At 41.6% G+C, this 19940-nt stretch overlaps 1 protein-coding gene across 1 annotated transcript; it reads left to right on the top strand.

Moving 5' to 3' along the window:
- The first annotated feature begins 8879 nt into the window (after positions 1 to 8879).
- Positions 8880 to 14276, top strand: LOC120952461 (protein lin-28 homolog). Its single transcript, XM_040371791.2, has 4 exons — positions 8880 to 9760; positions 13506 to 13609; positions 13689 to 13864; positions 13950 to 14276. Exons 1-4 carry the CDS (start codon positions 9652 to 9654, stop codon positions 14107 to 14109), a joined length of 549 nt encoding a protein of 182 aa, XP_040227725.2. The 5' UTR covers positions 8880 to 9651; the 3' UTR covers positions 14110 to 14276.
- The last annotated feature ends 5664 nt before the right edge of the window (positions 14277 to 19940 follow it).

Genomic DNA, 19940 nt, shown 5'->3' with positions numbered 1-19940 from the left:
ACACAGTTACACGATCGTATATACAGTGAAAACAGAGAAATGTTGATCATTTTACAAGACGTTTTCCTTCCTGAATGTTTTTTTTTTACGATTGTAAGATTGTTTCAAGGTGTTTGGGCACCTGGAACGCGAGCGAGAGAACAACAAAACTGACTGATTAATTGAATTAGTGTGTTAATTTTTAGCCTCTTTTAAGTTGCAAACTCACATCGAGCTAAGTTATAGGAAGCGGGGTACGGTAAACGAGGGTGTACTAGCGGTGAAGCTCACGATACAAGCATTTTAAATTCGTTTACTGACACCAGAGTGGTAGGTTTGTGTGAGCGTAAGACTTTGTTTTTTTTATTGAAATAACAACAACATAAAAAGCAAAATCCACACACTCACACTCCCAGGCAAGCATACGAATGCAAACGCAAACGGAGTGGAATATTAGCGCAATAGTATTAGAGTAAACGGGCTAAACCCCCGTAGCTTAACATAGCTCGCAGGACCACTGACTTTTGGGAGAGGGGGCATAAGTGAGAAATAAATAGGGAGAGGGTTGAAGACAACAGTTTAGTTGATAGTAGAACATGAAACGATACACCCTCGTTGGCATTGGGATCTTGTATAAATGGGGTGAAAAAGTGACAAAAAAAGAAACCCAGCAACAATGTTATATATTATAAAAAAAAAAAAAAAACAGAAGAAGTAACGCGGAGCAACGGAAATAATCCTTAACCGAGAGTGTCCCGTGAAGCCGATACGAACAGCTACCTAACTGATAATAATTTAAAACAAAAACACATATTTGAAGTAAGACTTAAACGGATAAATAACTGCTGTAGCTGATAAGTGAATGCAAATGCTAGTGAGCGATGCGACGGGCAACGGTTGTACCCATGCCCAGCTAATATGCGTGTGTGACTGTCTGTGTTTGTGAAGGAGACCAGGATGGGGAAGAGGGAGGAAGAGAGAAAGGCGAAGAGATTAAAACGAGTGGAACTCTTTATAAAAATACAGAAAATCTTTACTGAAAAAAAACACCACATGATGTGTTGTGACTGTACAATTAAACAAAACTTCCGAAAAACGACAAGTTTGATGAGTAAGTATGAGACCGGAAATTTATTGGGTGACCCAAATATCTGGCTAACTATGTATTGAAATACATATGATGAGATATTTTAAGCTTTTGCATTTCTTCTCATCTAAAACTGCCCTTTTTTGAACATATTTATGTACATAATTTTAGTTACTGTGCTGCTGTTATGGTGCAAATAATTATAGCTACAGGGATTACAACGAAAAAAAAAAAATTATTAATAAAAGCGCGATTCGTTCTCCCACAAAATCCAGTCGTTAAAAAATTGTGTTTTTTTACAGAAATTGGAGCTATAAACCATACCATAAATATATTTTGAAGCTATAAACCATACCATAAAAACTGTTTGGGAGCATAAAGGTTAAACCTGCAGCCAGTGCTGTCCACAGAGGTTGAGAGAATTTTACCGTGTTGAAAAAAAAAAAACAAAAAAAAACAGTAAAAAAACTAATCCATGCAACATTACAAACAAGTTTAGACTTTTTTATTTATTAATATATGGCATAATTTTTGAACTGATTGTGACAATGTAACGAAACACGGAAACAGTTCGACAGCACTTAACGTATAACGTCTAACGGGGTTCTACACCCCTGCTTGCTGGAATGTATGGTTGAATTCTCTGTACCATTTGTAGAGGCAAGGGAAGTCATTAGGCATAATTTCGCTATGAATTGAAATGAAACAATTACACTGTTTAATGTTTCACATAAAATATGCAATTTGGGTAATGCATTATTCAATATTTTTCCGTTGAATGTAATTCATTTACAAACAGAAGAAAAATTGAAATTACCAAAAGAAATTTATTTTTCGTAAGATAAGATAGGCTAAACTCGGCAGAACATTGCATCAAAAATACAAATAACTATCATAAAAATGTACCTGGTCAAATCAAAATAAGCCCGGGTAAAGATTTATGCCTTGTCAAAATGTATTATTTATGCAAACATTCGAACTCTAACGTTAAAGGTACCGAAATCATTGAACTTATGTCTACATGTCTGTTCGATCGAAAATTTGACAACAATCCTCGCACCCACATGCGGTGCAAAACGGACTTTATCCTATTCTCCCGTGCCCGAGTCTAGCTTACCAGCAGAAACCACCACCATTCGCTTGCTTTGCCATTTCCCTTTTTGTGCACCCTCTTCGTAAACGCACCGGTTTAACAGCACTGCTCGGACCCCGAACCGGGAACCGTGCACCGTTGCATTGGTGTATTTGCATCCCTGCCTTTAATCCTCCCCTTTCTATCCGTTTTTATTGCCAACTGGCTGTCGACATGCGGTGCATTTCGTACCGTTTTCCCCTTCTCGGTGTTCAGCGCATGCAGTCAGCACGCTCGTACGCTGCCATAGGGGCAAATACTCGATGGGGTAAATCGAAACGCACCCTCGATGGCAGGAGGGTGATTTTGAACGTGCGTTCACCAACAGCCCGGATCCATGCCGTTCGTTTGTTCACTCGCGTAAACGCTACAGCCGACTACGGCGTGAATGGGAAAAGTTGCGTTTTTGGGAACGCTAAAAAAGCGACCAATCAACGGCCGATGCATTTTTTATCGACACCGTTTTATTCAACGCCCCATTTTTTAGCCCTCGGAAGGATGTAAAAAACCACACAAAACAAAATGGCTACTAAATAGGATGAGCTACCCGGTAAGTTAGCATGTCCACAGTTAATTGAGATGCACAGCAACGATTGGATTGGGATGGTTGTAAAGGAAGGTTTGTGAAGTGCTTTCACTGTCCTTATCCAAGACATCATCATTGCGCGTCAGCAAAAGCCGACCGGAGGCCAATTGTTTGCATTGTGACCAGTGAACGGTAAGATCACTTGACGGAAGAAAAGCATCCGTTGACAGATTATGCAAGGGGCACGTGACAGTTACAAGGTAATGATGTGCGTGTGTGTCCCTGTGCCTTCGTCACTCATTAAAGGTTGAGCTAATATTTACAGATCAATAATCAGTACAGAATGTTAAGGAGTACTTTGAAATATTCAGAACAGGAAATAAAGATACTTTTGCAGAAACCAACCTCTAATTGAAATATTTTAGAAAATTGCAATTAAAATTTTAATTGAGCAGAATAAAGCTAAGTTTCACAACGGATGATAACTCTATTTTAGTGGTTTAAGATCTTACCTATTGTGTAAGATCTTCGTATTGTTTTATTTAGACAAACTTGTTTGAGTCACAATGTTCAGTGTCAATAATGTAAAAAAAAAGTGAGGAAATGATACATAATTTACTATGGACATTTAAATCCTCTTTAACTATAATTTAATCTTATTTCATTCCTATTTTATTCCTATTTATATATCCTAAATATCTTATTTATAATTGCCATATGTTGTAAAGTAAGAAACATTTTATATTTTATTTTGTTTATATTTATATTTATTTATTTATTTGTTTATGTTTTTACTGTTGAGTAGAGACCATATTGCTTGCATTTTCCAGTATTGTGACTTTTTTTCATTTAGCCCGGATTAAGGTCGCTCTAGACCTTGCGTAAAAATGTACGATACATTTTTGCTTTTTTGCTATATTGCAATGAATATTTATCAGAAAATGGCTAATCGTACAAAATATCGAAATGAAGTATGAAATGAATTAAATACATTTTCTTGTGATTCCCAGTTGACCACTATTTTCTTAACGTGAACAAAAGGGGGAATCACACGGAAATTTATTAATTCATTATTTCAATATGTTCAATATACTATAGCAAAGAACCAAAATATCACGTTCACTTTCACGCAAGGTCTAAAGGATCTTAAGCGTAGAAGATAACATATTATATTATAGATCTGTCGGAGTGTGAGGTACGTATTCGGTACGATGTATTTCTCGGAACAGAGATGATTATCCTTGTGCGCGTGTTGCTGTTTCAAAACATCATATAAAAAAGTATTAACTTTGAAAAATTCTAATGTTATTGACAAAAAAATCATAACCCGAATCAAACTAGAAAAAGTATATTTTCGAGCGAGTATTTATTGTATAAAACATCTATTTTTGACTGTTGTAAAATGATTGAAATCTTCACGTTCTGTAGTATATTTATCATAATAAACGTAGAATATTTATCATAGTTAAATCCATGTCCTTTTCATATTGTATAATTAAAATTAAAAAATAAAATGCTAGTTTCAAAATAATTTTATATTTTTTAAGCTCATTAAGAATAAACAAGCAAAAATAATGATTATTAAGTAGGCCTATTCTCACTTCAAACAGTAACAAAAAAATACAATCAAGTCATGGAAAGTCTCACAACTACCACGATGCACTTCATTCAGCTCATGCGCAGATCCTTTCTTCAGCCAGCAAATAATGGATCCAAAATGGCAGCATTCTTCAAAGTCCTGCTGATTATTGTCACGATAGGAAGTTTTCGGGAAAGGTTTATTGTGGTGTAATCTGTTATGTGAGATTTATACCAATAAATTAATTGGTGCCAAATAAATGTCCTAGATTTTCCATTACCATAAACTAAGTGTAAAGTGTTCAAACATTCATTGTTAAAAGTTGATGTAAATAAGCCATTAAACAAAATAGCATTGGATGAAAGTGAAAGTTGGCTTTTCTTCAATATCGGTGTTTGCAACGTTTCAAATAAAGATTTTAAGGCCATAAAGAGCTATTTCAAACTCAGAGAACAGAATGAAACCAAACCATTAATCGAAAGCGACCCCTCTCTGTACGGTTCTCTGCGGGCGGAGAAGCTGCCAGCTGCACTGCACTGGCCCGTGCCCATTGTCCATTGCATCCGAAATGCTTTCATGCATCCCATCCTTGCCGTTGCTTCCCTCTCGCAGCAGCGAAGGTCCTGTCAATGCAAAAGCGGATTAAATCTCATCCATACCGGTGGTACCGGTAGCTACCGGTCAGAGGCAAATTGGCCGTTGTCCACCGATCTACTGTTGAGGTTGCGCTTGCTTCAAATTGCAATTGGTAGCGGGCTTGTGTCGGACCCTAGGGTAGAGAGATGAAGAAGAAGAAAAAAAGCCGTCCCGGGGAGGTTAATTTTTTATTTGTATTCGTTTTTTCAGCAATATTTTCATATCATCGCATTAACACGGCTTGAATCTAGGGCAGGAGGGTTTCAGCAACAACAAAACACAGCATCAGCAAAATAATATCCCGCAGTAAGGTGAAGTTTCGATGGATTGTTTCTCATGTTCTCCCCCAAAATACTGAACCATTGTAGCAAAAGCCTCAAATGCAGTGATCGAAAATCGGACGATATTATCGGCTTTTATTGGACCCCCTCTGGTACGGTCCCAGTTTTCGGACAGTTGATTGACAGCTGCATCGCTGTTCAAGTGTCAATTAGAACGGACGAACGTAAGGACCGTTTGATTTTCCATTACGCGTGTGCAAACTAGCCCCGTCAAAGCTTATTTGCATGCATGCATGAATTAACGGGCCGACGTTTTTCGATGCACACACACACACTCTTGGGCAGCGGTATTGACAGGCTTTCCATTTCTGTTCGTGTGCCTGTCGGAGGTCCTTGTAGTGCTACACGTGTCGCCCTCAGGTTTCGTCACAAATTAGGTCACGGGGAAAACAAAACCTCGGCGCGGGCTCCTGGATATCGCTCGAACGTCTACAGGAGTATCACCTTACGCGGACGTGTTTTTTTTTTTTGTGAGTGAAACTTTGCTGCTACCAGTTTCCGTTTGTTGTTGTTTTTTTTTGTACAAAGCAGGATCGGCTATCGAATGTTGGATGCTGGGCGGGATGCGTTTGTACCAGTTGCGCCAAGAGTTTGATCGCGTGATCGCGTCTGTTTTGTCGGATGCATATCGATTACTTTCAATATCAGTTTCGGGTAAAGAGATTTAAATAAAGAGTGTCACTTTGCTTTGGAGGATGTTTGAAATCTATCCTTTCATCAAACCCAGAGGTACATATTATTAGTGCTATTACTTACAAATGGAAAATGTTACTCTTTCTGTACACAACATAGAAGACTCACGTATAATTGAGTGCACTAAACAAAGTACCCAACAAAATATACGAAAATAGTACAAAAACAAGATTATACGCAGAGAGACTTATCAATCTGAGCTAGATTTAGCGACTAGTAAACGAAGAAAGGGAATATTACGTAGGATAGTCTCTGTGTCCGTGTATTCTCAACAGTTACTATTGCTTTAGGTCCGCTTTAACCATATATAGGGCTTGGCATGGTCTTTTCGAGGATTAAATCAAAAACTTCCTTGCTGATATCCGGTACATTTGTTAACTGTATCACGGAACTATCCTGGGGCCATTATTAGAAGAAACAGTCACTATTCCCAAGACCGAAGTCCAAAAGGAAGAAACTGCTGTTCAGAATTTGACTGAGACATTGATCAACTTTTAAGATATAAAGCGTACTTGGAGGACATTAACGTTGGCTGCTAAATATCACAACAACCATCCCAAATCAACTAAGTAATCTTCTTCTTCTTTGGCACAACAACCGTTGTCGGTCAAGGCCTGCCTGTACCCACTGTTGAAGTGGGCTTGGCTTTCAGTGACTTATTGTTACCATAGCAGTATAGTCAGTCCTACGTATGGGGGCACGGTCTATTCGGGGCTTGAACCCAACTAAGTAATAGACGAGCAAAATATATCATTCGATGCTAGATCTACATGAGGAAAACGCTACAGCGAAATGCAGCTTAAACAAATTGTTTAGATTTGATGTTCGAACTTTTAGCCTTACTTTAACGTTACTCAAATACAGCGTTACTCTTTAGCGTTACTCAAATGCAAAGAGGGATGGATTTTGCAATTCAAAACTCCATACAACTATTCAACGAAAGCGAACAAAGCCCCACAAGATATGAGTATCTATTTAGATAGTATCATTTGCTTTCTAATTGTAACATAATGTTTGAAGCAACTAAACATTGCTTCCATGGGTGGCTTTATACTTTATTAAGCTTTGGATGTGATAACTTTGTATTGTGTATTTATTGATGTTTCTTCCTTTATCGAGTATTCAAATATAGTACTGTTTAATAATTGTCTAGTAACAACTCCCAATCAATACAACATCACCAATATTTCACACGCGAATAGAATCAAAATGAAACCATTTTCCAAACCAAACTGTCCAAAACTCCCTTCTCCGTGCGGTGAGGCAATCCAATTTGCGCACAGATCCAAAATCACGAAAACATCCGGCTCCCACCCGGCCCAGACACATCACGCTACGATGCATCCGTGAAAGTGATCCGTAGTCGGCTGTCTTACCATTCCCGCTAACTGTAACCCTCTCGTCCAAACGCAACGCTGACGTCTTGCGCTAAGGTGCGTGTCTTCCGCACTGTGTAAGCCAACTTCCGGGAGGACAACGGAACGTGTGTTGTGTGCGACCTGAAGCGACCAGATGCTTTCCAAGACGCGTCCAATCAGTTCGGCTTCGGAGGTGGCAATCGGCTGGAGATGGCGGTGATGGCGACCAGCCTTGAGCTCGGCTACCTCAGCCAGCGAAGACGCGATTTGACGACGCAACCGTCGAGGTTTTTGTCGCAGCTCGCGACGCAATAATGTTTAACAACAAACACAGTGACCGCCACAAACAGGGACAGACAGACGTGAGTCTGTGTGTGTGTGTATGTGAGGGTAGGTGGTGAGGGATTTGTTAGATGCGGGTACGCAGTGTTGCTGTTGTGTGCGATTGTTTTGCGTGCCGTTTGTGTTAATGGGTTTGATGGAAATTTCGTTGTGAGGCAGAATTGGAATCCAGGAATTTGTTGGAAATATTAGTTCTTTACTAATCTTTTTGCATTTATTGATGAAAAATATCAAAAACAGTTCATAGAATGACACAATTTGCTCACATTAAAACCAGAAGAGTTCATCGAAGTATAACAAACAGCTATTTTCATTTGTATTCTTTAATTGCAATTGCATTAAACTACTAAAATAATTCAAACTTGCGCTGTGCGTGTGAACTTTTCTTCAACAATAAATTAACAAACGAGCACGAAACCCATTTTACAAGGAAATATGATTTAAGGAGGTTCCATAGCATCACCCATCCGAACATACCCTCACCATAAACCATACCTCCTCCTTTGCCACACAAATATGTCAGCCCCGCACAGGCGCACTCGTCTTCAATGGCCACCAATTTCCTCGCTCGCTCCCAACGCTACCCAGCCACCACCCATCCACACTCCCCCGTTTTTTTTCTGTATCACTCCATCATCTTTCTATCGACCCAAAAGCACTGCCCCTCTTGGAATGCGTTCACATGTGTGGCGCTTCTGCGCTCGGTAGCATTGCAACATAACCCCAATCCCCCCAAAAAAAAAACAACAACCAACATGAACCCTACGCACTCGCCCATGAACACACTATCCCCGTCGCCAAACCATCCTCCCCTTCCCATCTGCGGGACGCTTTCTCACCTACACAGAAAGGGCTCGCCCGTACAGCCCTCTACTGGGAGCGAAAAAGAGAAAGAAAAACTCCCTTGTCGGCCGAACAACAGGGACAGTTTCGCATCCGATAACAGAAAACGGTTCTTTGGCCCGATGGCGGGACGAATCCTACAAAAGGGGTCGCACGGCATACGTTCTCCCTTTCACACACTTTTGGTGGATGGACTTTTGGAAGAACTGAAAAGAACGATTTCGTTTCCACCACCACCACCACCACCACCACCATCGGAGCAAGGCCGCTAGACCACGTGTAGTCGTGGTGTGCGTACGCGTACGATCGAGCATGGCGCGTTTGGGGTTGCACGCACGCAGCAGCAGCAGCAGCAGCAAAACTGTATAGTGCGTGTAGTGCGTAGCGCTAGCTGCTGTCCCACTCGCGCACCACGCAGCCCCGCCAGTTACCAAGGGAGACGGTGCGGTGCGAACGCAACCGCGTAGATTCCGCGAGCGAGACCCCGCGCGCATTCGAATTTCACGCGCGGTCGTGACAGCACGCATCGGGGAACGGTTTGCGTTACGGGGTTACGCGGTGACGGTAGCTAGTGGTAGTGTCTTGTTGCTGCAGCACACTAGCAAGATTAGAGCGTTGGTTGATGAAGCGGAGTGGCGAGGAGGAACAGACCCCTTGATTGCATCTTGCCGCTTCCCCAACGCTCCCCAACGCTTGAAGAAACGCGCGTTTGTGAATGAAAAGTGCGTACTGTGTGTGCGTGTGTGTGGTTTTTTTCTTCTTCGTACCAAATAGACGGAACAGCGGGAGTGTGTCTGTGTGCGAGTGACTGTGTGCTAGTTTTTCGGATGTTATGGTGGTGGGCTTTCCCCACCCTTTTTGCTGCGGGGAGGCTTTTGTTTACACACCCGCGGTGCACTGGTGCAAAGGGAACGATGGTGCATTCTTGAAATTCCAATCTCCCAAAGTGAGGGCCTGAAGTGAAGCAACTCGCCGGCCCGCTGCCAATAGAGTCGTTGCGTGGCCGAGTGGTTGCATTGCGCCAGTGTAGAGCAAGTGTGCACTTTAGAACTGTGCGTGCGGGATGTGAGGGAAAGCTTTTTTTCCCGAAGAAGGTGACACATTTCACAACACAGCAACACCAGTACCTGAAACGATGGAACGACACAGTGGACCCTTCCAGTCAATGGACAATGGTGGCGGTTGCCCACCCGGTAGCGAACAGCACGCAGCATCGCAAACCTCACCGAACCCAGACCAGGAAGGTAAGCGAAGAAAGGTGTCACCTTTCTCCGGGTGTGACAACAAGGGGTCACCGGCACTGCTGCGCTCGGCGATGGGAGCATGCTTTTGTGGCCGCCCTAAGAAAATGCACCCTAATGCAGGGAAAGGGAATGAACTTCTCGCGGCTTCTTTCCTCCCCACTGCGGTGCGCGTACAAACCATTTCCTGGCACGTGGTGTTAATGCTCTTCTTCTTTTATTTTTGGACACTGCAACGGATCTTGCTTGCTCTTTCGAGGGGGATTGATGGAAGTGAGCTTATAGATGGAGAAAGAAAAATATTGGTCCGCAAGCGGCATTCGAAAAAGATGAGGTCAAAAGATCGCACAAATGGTGTAAAATTCAAAGGGAGACTCCTCCCTTCTTGTTATTTTTACATTTGTCGTTTGACTTTCAAAGTGAATTTATAGATATTAATTAAATAAATCTAATTCATAGGATTCTACAAGGCTTTATATTCTGTTTATGTTCTAAAATGCTGCCAGCTAGTTATTTATTGTTCTGTGTAAAACACAGTAAAATAATGATAATGCGAGCCGGCTCTAGTTAGCAATGAACCGTAACGACTGTGTTTCACGACTAGTATGAAAAGAAAAAATATTTTAAGGTTAAGGGTTTAAGGTTTAAAGTTTGCATGTATGTTTTCGATAGCTTTAACACTTCAACACGATAAAAAACCGTTTGATTCATATAAAACTATGTCTAATATTCTTCAAAGGAGGATAAAAAAGTGAAAATTAAAATCCAATCAATTGTGCTTTTTGTTTAACTTTACGAAACGTGAATAGTACAGGCAAATTCTATCATCGACTGCATCGTGTAGAAAAAATGTATCCTGAAAACATTTAATAAAGCCAAAAGTGGTAGTTATAGCTTGTAACCGTGGAAATCCATTAGATATTAATCAAACTCTTGGTTCCAACCACCCCAGTTAATCGACGTTCTACTACGAACGACGTTTTTGAATTGCATTTCGCAATTAGCAAGACTGCAACTCATCTTTGCCTGGAACAAATAGGATAAGATCTGAAATATTCAATACATAAGAATGATCGCATGAATTATTGAATGTCGTAAAGAAAAGATACTTCTGTTTTATTTAATTTACTACACACTGTGTCATTAAAAATTTAAACATTTCTTCTTCTTCTTCTTCTTCTTCTTCTTCTTCTTCTTTTTCTTTTTCTTCTTCTTCTTCTTCTTCTTCTTTTTCTTTTTCTTCTTCTTCTTCTTCTTCTTCTTCTTCTTCTTCTTCTTTGGCACAACCTGGCCTGCCTTGTACTCATTAGTGAAGTGAGCTTGACTTTCAGTTACTTATTGTTACCATAGCAGGATAGCCAGTCCTACGTATTTACGGTTTATTCGGGGCATGAACCCATGACGGGCACGTTATTAAGTCGTACGTAACATATTTGATATTAGTTCTAAAAAACAAATCGAAAATTTATAAACAAATAAGATACAAGACCATAAGATACAGTTCCTTTTGATTGCTACACCAACGAGTTCAACCACTTCTCATCCTAGGAAATAAATACCCAAAATAAAAACAATGTTATTTTCATTGCGTTCAAATAATTTTAACTAATTATTTACAAAACATATCTTTATTTTATTTTTTATAGCAAAAAACTAATATTTTGCTTTGAAATTGCTCAAATATCGATTTTGATTTATTCTTAGGGCTAGGGTTTTGGTATCGAGAACGACCGGCATGAATTGACTCTGGAATCGAAAGAACGCGTAGACGCTTTCATTCATAAAACTTTCCTAGTTGACTCATTTCTATGGAAGCCTCGAAAACGCATTTAGTGGTAGGATAGTTAGTTGCAAATTAGACCTGATTTCCATTCAACAATATTCAACTAGACGTCAAGACATCTCGACTACAAGTATACAATAAGCCTGTTAATGTCAATATTAGCAAACTATTCGACAAACGTTGTGTTTTGCGCTGTGTTGCGTATATAACAATGAGCATATTAAAAAAAATATATATCAAACATAACTCTCATTAAAAATTTATTGAGCATTAGAACTTCTTCTTCTTTATTAGTATTATAAATGTTATTAGTATTAGTAATATAGCTTAAGTCAATCATCTTGAGCAACTCTTCAACAACATTTCTTAGGACTTAGATTAACCTCCTAAACAAGCGACACGCCTCAATCATTACCGACCAAAAATGAATGGCCAAAAATGAAATATTATGTCCGCATTCAATTTCTTCCACATGTGTCTTCCTTTTTTCCCAAGAAGAAAATATATCTTTGCCCTAACATAAACAATACATACCGTGTATGCCAACAAGAAAAAAAACACAAGAATCACGACGAAATCGTGCCAGAAAAGAGGACGAACAAGTTCAACACAAAATACAACGAAGAAAAACGAGCCCTACCCGCTGTCCATCGGTAATTGTAACGAGTTCAATGTTGCACAAACGAAAACGAAACAAAAAAAAAGAAGGACCCCTAAGCCTGAGCCGCGAAACGATACAATTGTGACCTCATTTAAATAATCCTTTATTAGGAAAATTAGAAACCTGCCTCGAAACAGACCGACAGGGGGACCCAACTTCCACAGCAAATGTCAGGCGGGAAAGTCCCGCTTTTCTTACGTTACGTACGCGTAAGCGTAAGAAAAGAAAGGAGGCACAGAAAAAGCAGGTTCACAGCAACGAGGTGCAAATCCGTTCCTGTCAGGGCTTGCCGCGGGGTCGTTCCAAACGATCAAGGGGAGCGTTTTTTTTTTTCTCTGGGCCGTGCAAATTTATAGACATCCCGCTGTAATGGACAAGTTGTTGTTGTTGTACGCTCGTTATTGTGCCGGGTATAAATCGAAAAGTGAAATCGTCTTCCAGTTTGGACGGGGACGCGTACACGATCGGACTAATGTGTTTCTAATCATAATTTATTCACATGCTTGTAAACAGCGCATCCCTTGCAAGGAGCAAAATTAGACTAATAAGCAATAGAAAGAGAGAGAGAGAGGGAGAGAGAGAGGGAAAGAGAAAAAGAGAGAAAGAAACAGACAAAAGAACATAGAAAGGGAGAAAGAGACAGAGTAAATGGAACAAAGCAACTAATCAGATCCATGGTGGAAGACAAACCGGTTCCTGGCTCTTTCAATTTGCTTTTTTTCGCTATTTTTTGCACCAAAAAATTCTCATTTCCCGGTTCGATGATGAACTGAAGAAAAGCGACAGAAAAAGGGTTTTTTTTTTCTCGTGACTGTGCATTCTTCAAGGGACAAGAATGAAAGAACCCGATCTTGCCGAAAAGATTGCTGCCTGTCATAAATGACGCGGTTTTACGGGATTGCACGGTCGCGCGAGACAGAGTACCGTTAGGTGGAGGAATCCTTTTATCAAAAGCAAGTAAAAAAACGGATCTATTTCAAATCTGAATCACTGTAAGCGCGCAAGAACGCTCGTCCTCGTGGCGTATGCAAATTTCGGGCACGCGAGACGTGTCCAGCTGGCTGGTCAGCTTGTGACGTGTTCTGTTCCTTTAGAGAATGAAAAAAAAAATTGAACAAGGAATGAAAGGTCCTTGCTTCGTTCGCTCGGCAGGAGGGTACGGAATGGATTGACATTAATCTGCGCCTTTTGTGACCTCTGGGCGATCGACTTTGATTAGATTCCCTGCTGTATGTGTATTAGACCTTGAAAAAGGGAATACTGTTACCGTCAAACTAATGCTTCTCTAACTTTCCATTCTCCAGTCTTGGTCGGACCACGAAGAGGACGTTGCAAATGGTTTAACGTGGTGAAAGGCTGGGGCTTCATCACACCGGACGACGGTGGCCAGGAGGTGTTTGTGCATCAGGTATGAGAGCCAACCAACTACTATTTATATTAAAAATAACGCCCTTTATTCTTGTAAAATGCCCCCTTTTTTTAATTAGAGCGTCATACAGATGGGTGGCTTTCGATCGTTGGGTGAAAACGAAGAGGTCGAGTTCGAGTCGAAACTGTCAGCCAAAGGGTACGAAGCGACGAGCGTCTACGGCCCTTCGCACGCGGAGTGTAAAGGGAGCGACTTTCGGCCGTACAGTAAAAAGCGAAGATTTCGGAAAGTGAGGTAAAGTGAACTAAAAGCTTAATTTTGAAACCGTAATACACCACTCAATGGGTAAATTGTTTGTTTTGGCCTTTCCCAACTGCAGGTGCTACAATTGTGGCGAGTTTGCGAACCACATCGCGTCAAAGTGTGAGCTGGGACCACTGCCAAAGCGTTGCCATAACTGCAGAAGCGAGGATCATTTAATAGCGGACTGTCCGACCAAACCCCCACCAGCACCACCACAGTCGTCATCACCAAAATGAGTCTTTCCCCACTGGAAACGATACATTTCCTTGCATTTGGTGCAAAAGGGTCGTTAGCTTTAAACAGCTACCTCCTTTTTTTCTCGTACAATAGAAGTAAAAAGTGTAGAACGTAAGCGAAGCCTATCTGGAAATCAAATAATAAAGATTAATTTATAAGAAATTTACATGTTCTATGTCATTAAATGATGTTTTTTCAGTGGTAATTTGAACAAAATGTTTAATGCTCCACCAAACAGCAACGCGCGTGGATGTGCTAGTCTGGTGCTGCCCTCTAGTGTTGGGCCAAGCAACGTAGTTAGTTTTTGTTTTTGCCGGATATGGCGCTGCCATCCAGTAATAAGCTTTGTGTGCTCAAACATAGATGGCGCTTTGTCGAGCGCACAATAATTTTTAGATCGGATTCAACCCGATTTAGATTGTTTGCGAAGGGGTTTGTCCGTTTTATTGCATTTAATATTTATTTAACAACAGATTTTTAATCATATTCACAAATCACAAAACAACCAATGTATTTCATACACATCTCTGGATTTTAAAAAATCAACCAAAAATGGTACTAGTATGTTTAGTACGATTGATGTCAAGGAAATGCTTGTTTATTACGCTGAACATCAAACAAAAGAGACTGATTCTGGTAGGCAACAATAATCTCTTGACTGAATCCGCAACAAAATGCTTACAACATGCTTTTAACACGCACATACTTCCTCATCTCTTCAGCATTACACACTTTACACCGATATTGAGTTATGTTACCGTCACACATATGAAACGACCCTCCAGAACCGCCAAAGCTCCACCATCGAATGGGCGAGTTACGGGTTTTCATTACGGTAATGTGTCACTTTTGGGGAGGATTTTTTTTTGTATCGATACCGAACCGGCACGATGAACTGTGCGCCGATAAGGCTTGAAATTCCCAATCACCATGATGAAGTGGGTTTGATGCGTACTTCAAGCGACTTCCGGCTGCTTGAGTTAATGGATGGCAGAGGAAAGGTGTGCGATGGAGCAACGGGAGAGTAGAGAAGATGTTGAGAAAAAGAATTGTGGAGACCAGATCATTTCAAGAAGAACCTCTCGTAGTCATCGTCGTGTGAGCCAAATCGTGGATAAAACCCGTAATGGATCGGTTTTTTTTTTGTACGAATGAGTAGAGATCATAAGAAGTTATCTAATTATTTTTTGTGAAGATCAAAATTCAATGTTTTAGAGTGGAGAATGAAGAATTAATTTATTAATTAAACATATTTCTGAAATTATTTTTCCTTAAGCAATTTGTTTATCGTGTTTAGCCTTAGAGCCTCAGAAATTGCCCCAACATAAACCTCTTTCTAACGATAGAATAGATAACATTCCTACCCAGACAATAGAGACAAACCGTGCAAACAAAAATGAACAAATAATCAATATTATATCACAAAAAAAGGTCCAAAAATTGGCAAAGTAACTCATTTCAAACTCGTCTTTGTTATTTTCCGATCACATTTCTTCGTATCATCAAACACTTTCCCCATTATGAGCTACTCACGGCTTGCAGTGTGCGCACCGAAAAGAAAACAGGCTACCAACAAACGGCTCCCACCCAACGCAACAACACGTGACACCTTTCAAAGCCTACTAATAAATTTAGTTTGAATTTTTTTTTGCTCCCTCCCAGGATGCAGCAAACCATAAAATTCATCTCACAAGGGACGCCCCGATGAATGAATAACGGAGTACGCGGCAGTTCCTGTTTCCTCAAGTTTACCGTCACGCGTCTCACTCTTCCACTCTCTCCCACGCACTCTATCTCTCTCGCTCTCCTTCACCACGGGGAGCCACGGCGCTTTCCCAGCAGTCATAATTTCATCTTCAATTTATTATCCACGCGTTTTGCGGCCGCCACATGCCGCCTATGAGACGCTTTTGGGGGAAGGCTGTGTGCCACAGCTACACCGTGAGCTTGCAAAAGGGGAAGGGGGGGGGGGAGGGGGAGTAAAGTATAGGAAGAAACATATGATAAGCACGATGGGGCGAGAGAAGAGCGAAAAAGAACGTTTGTTGGAAAGGAAAAAAGAAAGAAAGAAGAGAAATAACACGAAAGGAAGGGAAAGTGATTCCGTTGTTCCTGGCCTTGTTACATTCTTCCACATGGCTTGGTTTGCGGTTTGCTGATCGATTCATGATTCCACTGTGAAAGGGTGGGGGGGGGGGAGCACAAAGGGGCAGAGCAAGAAAGCCGGTGAAGATAGCCTGCTAGGGTGTTTAGTTTTCATTCGATCCTTCACCCTTATCATTATCCTTCCGCTACTGCCGTTTGTGTGTGTTTGTGTGTGTGAGTGTGCTCACGTACAAAGGTGTGATTTCTTTTTGGGCGAAACACGAGAGCGAGCAAATTTGTGTCGCTTCGAGTGGGTGCTTGGTGTTTTCTTTGCGCCATTGAAAACTGCTGTAGCATGCTATTGTGAACAGCATCGTTCCGGCAAACACCGTTAACTCCCGAATGACACTCAATTGAACGGTGCGGATAGGGTGAAATGCATCTTAAGAGATGATGAAAGAGGACGCGGTGCGGGAGATAATTTACCTTAGATCATCTTCAAATGGGATTAGATCTTTTGTGCGTTGCAGGAGACTAATATGATTTTTTTAAATTTCTTGTTTTTTTTTTTACTTTTGGAACGTTTTTGGTTTTGTTGTTACATGTTTTAATGTCTCATAAGCAGGTTTGAAAGAAGGGTACACACACTTTTGTAGTAAAGCATGTTCTGATTGGTTAGCAATTGTAGACAATGGTTGTTACTTGTGTTATTTACGTACATAGGCACTATGAAACATAACATAAGAAAGTTTTACAAATCAATTTTTGAGAAAAGGACGGATTATAGTCTTTTAAAATCAGTGATATGTTTTGCTATAAATTATTGAAATCATGATCATAATTCAAATATCAAGCAAACTCCAGTTTATTTCCGACCTTTTCGTCAAACGGTGTAACAGTAATGTCACCAATGATACCTATTGAAGAGATAAGATAAACCACTTACCGTTATCGGTCATTGCACGATATGAAACAGAGCAAAATTAAAGGAAAGTGCAGTCCAAATAACTCCAAAATGCAGCCAGTATGACACACAAACCATTAAACTTAATTGCACTAAAAATCCTACGAAAACACTATAAACAAATTGTATGCGGGTTTCCCTTCGGTAGTAACACCGTACCTTTAATCGCTGGGAAACGAAGAGCTTTTGCGCCAAAGCGCCCACTAACCCAGGATCAAAAGCACTGCGTGTTGTCGCACCTTTCACACCCCACAGCCACAAAGACAGCCTCAGTCGTTTTCTTCGAAATCTCTTTCCCTTTGTCCCTTGATCTCTCTCTCTCTCTTCCTCTGGTGTCTCTTCTCTAAGCCCCTACACACCCACACACGTCCCACGAAATGTTCCACCACACACTGCAAGGTGGAATTCGCCCCCGTTTTTAGAGGGAAAGTTTCCATCGGAACAAAAATATGTCTACTATGTCGAGATCGCCCGATGCTTCACTGCGCGCTTCTACTTCGCTGGTGGCCGTAACGTGCCGCATTACACTGGCGCGCTGGCACTGGCCCGCACCGTGCGCTGCCCCGCGCCGTACGCCGTGCGGTACGCTCTATCCGGCCGGAAATGCGGGACATTGCACGGCTTTTAGGGGAAGAGCGGTTCGGCATTTCGGCGGATCGGCCGAGACGGTGCTGTTGCTGGCAGGCATTATGTAAGTAAGTGGAGTACAAAGATTTGAAGTTTTTCAGAGGGGGGGAGGGGGAGGGGGGGTTGTGACTGGTTAAAATTGAAGGTCATTAAGGTGCGTTGCATAATGCGAAAGGGGCGTGAGATGATGCATGTATTAGATTAGAAGCTGAAGTTGAAGATTTTGTAAGTGTATTTTTCTTATAAAATAATTGTAATGTGGTTGTTAGTTAAAAAAAGTTTTTGTTTTTAAAAAGCACCATTAATTTACCATTATTTTCCAACTGTAAACAAATTACCAATCAGAATTGTGTCATTTTAAATTACTAATAAGAAAAAAACTGTATGAAGTACCAGGCGTCCGCTTTGCTTCTTTCTCCACGTGGTTTAGCGCGTAAAACCCTTTGCTTTGTAAAAACAAGCTCATTAAAGCACACCGAAATCACAACCGTCCGATAGCAAATTATGATCGAAAGCTACTCCTTCATCGGTACACCGCTCCAACCAACCCACGGGTTCCGTTTGTGCGAACCGAATGCACAGCGCAGTGTACGCGCGTACGAGATTGAGCAAGCATCTGGACAGTAACGGGCAACAACAAAAAATGCAATGACATTGTAAAAAAAAACACACGAACACACAACCCATCAGCCGCACCCGTCGAATAACCTACATAGCAGCGCAGTATTAGGTGGCAGATGATCGAGCCGCGGAAAGAAGATCTCCCACGCTGGCCGATTTTTCCCTAGTATCCGATTTCGGTTATTACATCGTCATAAAAGAAGACCCAAAACCGAAGAGAGCGGTCGCTTCGGTTGTTCCGGTTTCTTTCAACGGCTCAGAGAGTGTCCGAAATAGATACACAGAGAGAGAGTGGGAAGAGAGAGAGAGCGAAGAGCGAAGACAGTTCGGGAAATTGGGACGTGTTTTTAGGGTTGCACATCAACGGGATGGAGTTTGAATGAAAATAAAATAAAAAATGCTAGTGATAATAGAAAACCCATCAATGCAATGGGGATGCGTGAGCGAAGTGTCGCTCTCAGCGAGAAAGAAGTATTCGCTCTCCTCGTTCTCTCTCTCTCTTTCTCTCTGTTTCGCGGCATCGCGTTGTCTGTTCGTTTGCGTCCAAAGACCGAAGGAGGGAAGTTTTGGGGACCGAATCGAGCCGCGATTACGCCAAGCAGTCATCGTCCGCTCGGTCGGTGTCGGTTTGCGAGCGTCAAACTAAATAAATAAAACTATTTATACTCTCACCGTGGACGCGGACGCACCCAAAAATCGGCCGCAGTCAGCCAGAGCACAGCCGGACCAGTACGACAGGCAGGCAGGGCAGTGGCAATCAGCAGCTCGACGCTGACGCACAGTGGTGACACTTCGGTGGTGTGTACTTCCCATTCTCATTACAACAGTGTATTTTTTTGTTTTTGTTGTTGTAGCTGAAGTGTTAGGGTTGGGCAGGTATTTCGTGAGACCCAGTGTGGGCGTGCGTGTGTTTGTGGACCTGTGTGTCAATCCGTGTCAAAACAGAAGGGCTTAAAGTAGGCGGTGTACTCTGCTCATCTGTCACGCCGTTGTTGCGCATCGAGTATCCTGCACGGAAAGGAAAGAGTGTCAACGTGTGTGTGTGTTTTGATTTTGTGCGTGAAATACGCATCGAGCTAGTTTTAGGAACCGATCCGATTGGTGCTATAATTGTTTGGCAATTGGTATTCGACAGAGATTGGTGGCCTGGTGAGCGTGAGCGCAGAGATGCGCCTTCCGCTGTACTTCCGGTGTACGGTGACCCGCCCAAATCTGTGAAGTTGTGGCGCAGTGTGTAAGGACCGTTTGGTAGCGTAACAGAGTTTTTGAAATAACAAAAGTTGAGATTGTTTCGACTCGATTGTGCCCAAAGAGTTGGTTTGATGAAGCGTCCAGCTCCAGCTGTTGACAACTGAGACGTCATTAGAATCGTGGCCTCATCCTAGTGGGCGGTGGCTATTGTGTCAGTTTTTGGAGAGGTCTTTTTGTTGCTGGTATGGTATTTTTGTGTGTAAAGGATCCATTTTAGTTCGAATTTGACACAACTCTGGCGAACTATAAGGAAATTCCTTTTGAAAATCAACGTTTAAGGTG

Source organism: Anopheles coluzzii, chromosome 2 (assembly GCF_943734685.1).
Source record: "Anopheles coluzzii chromosome 2, AcolN3, whole genome shotgun sequence".
In the NCBI taxonomy this organism is placed as follows: Eukaryota; Metazoa; Arthropoda; class Insecta; order Diptera; family Culicidae; genus Anopheles; species Anopheles coluzzii.
This window is presented reverse-complemented; position numbering and strand designations above follow the sequence as displayed.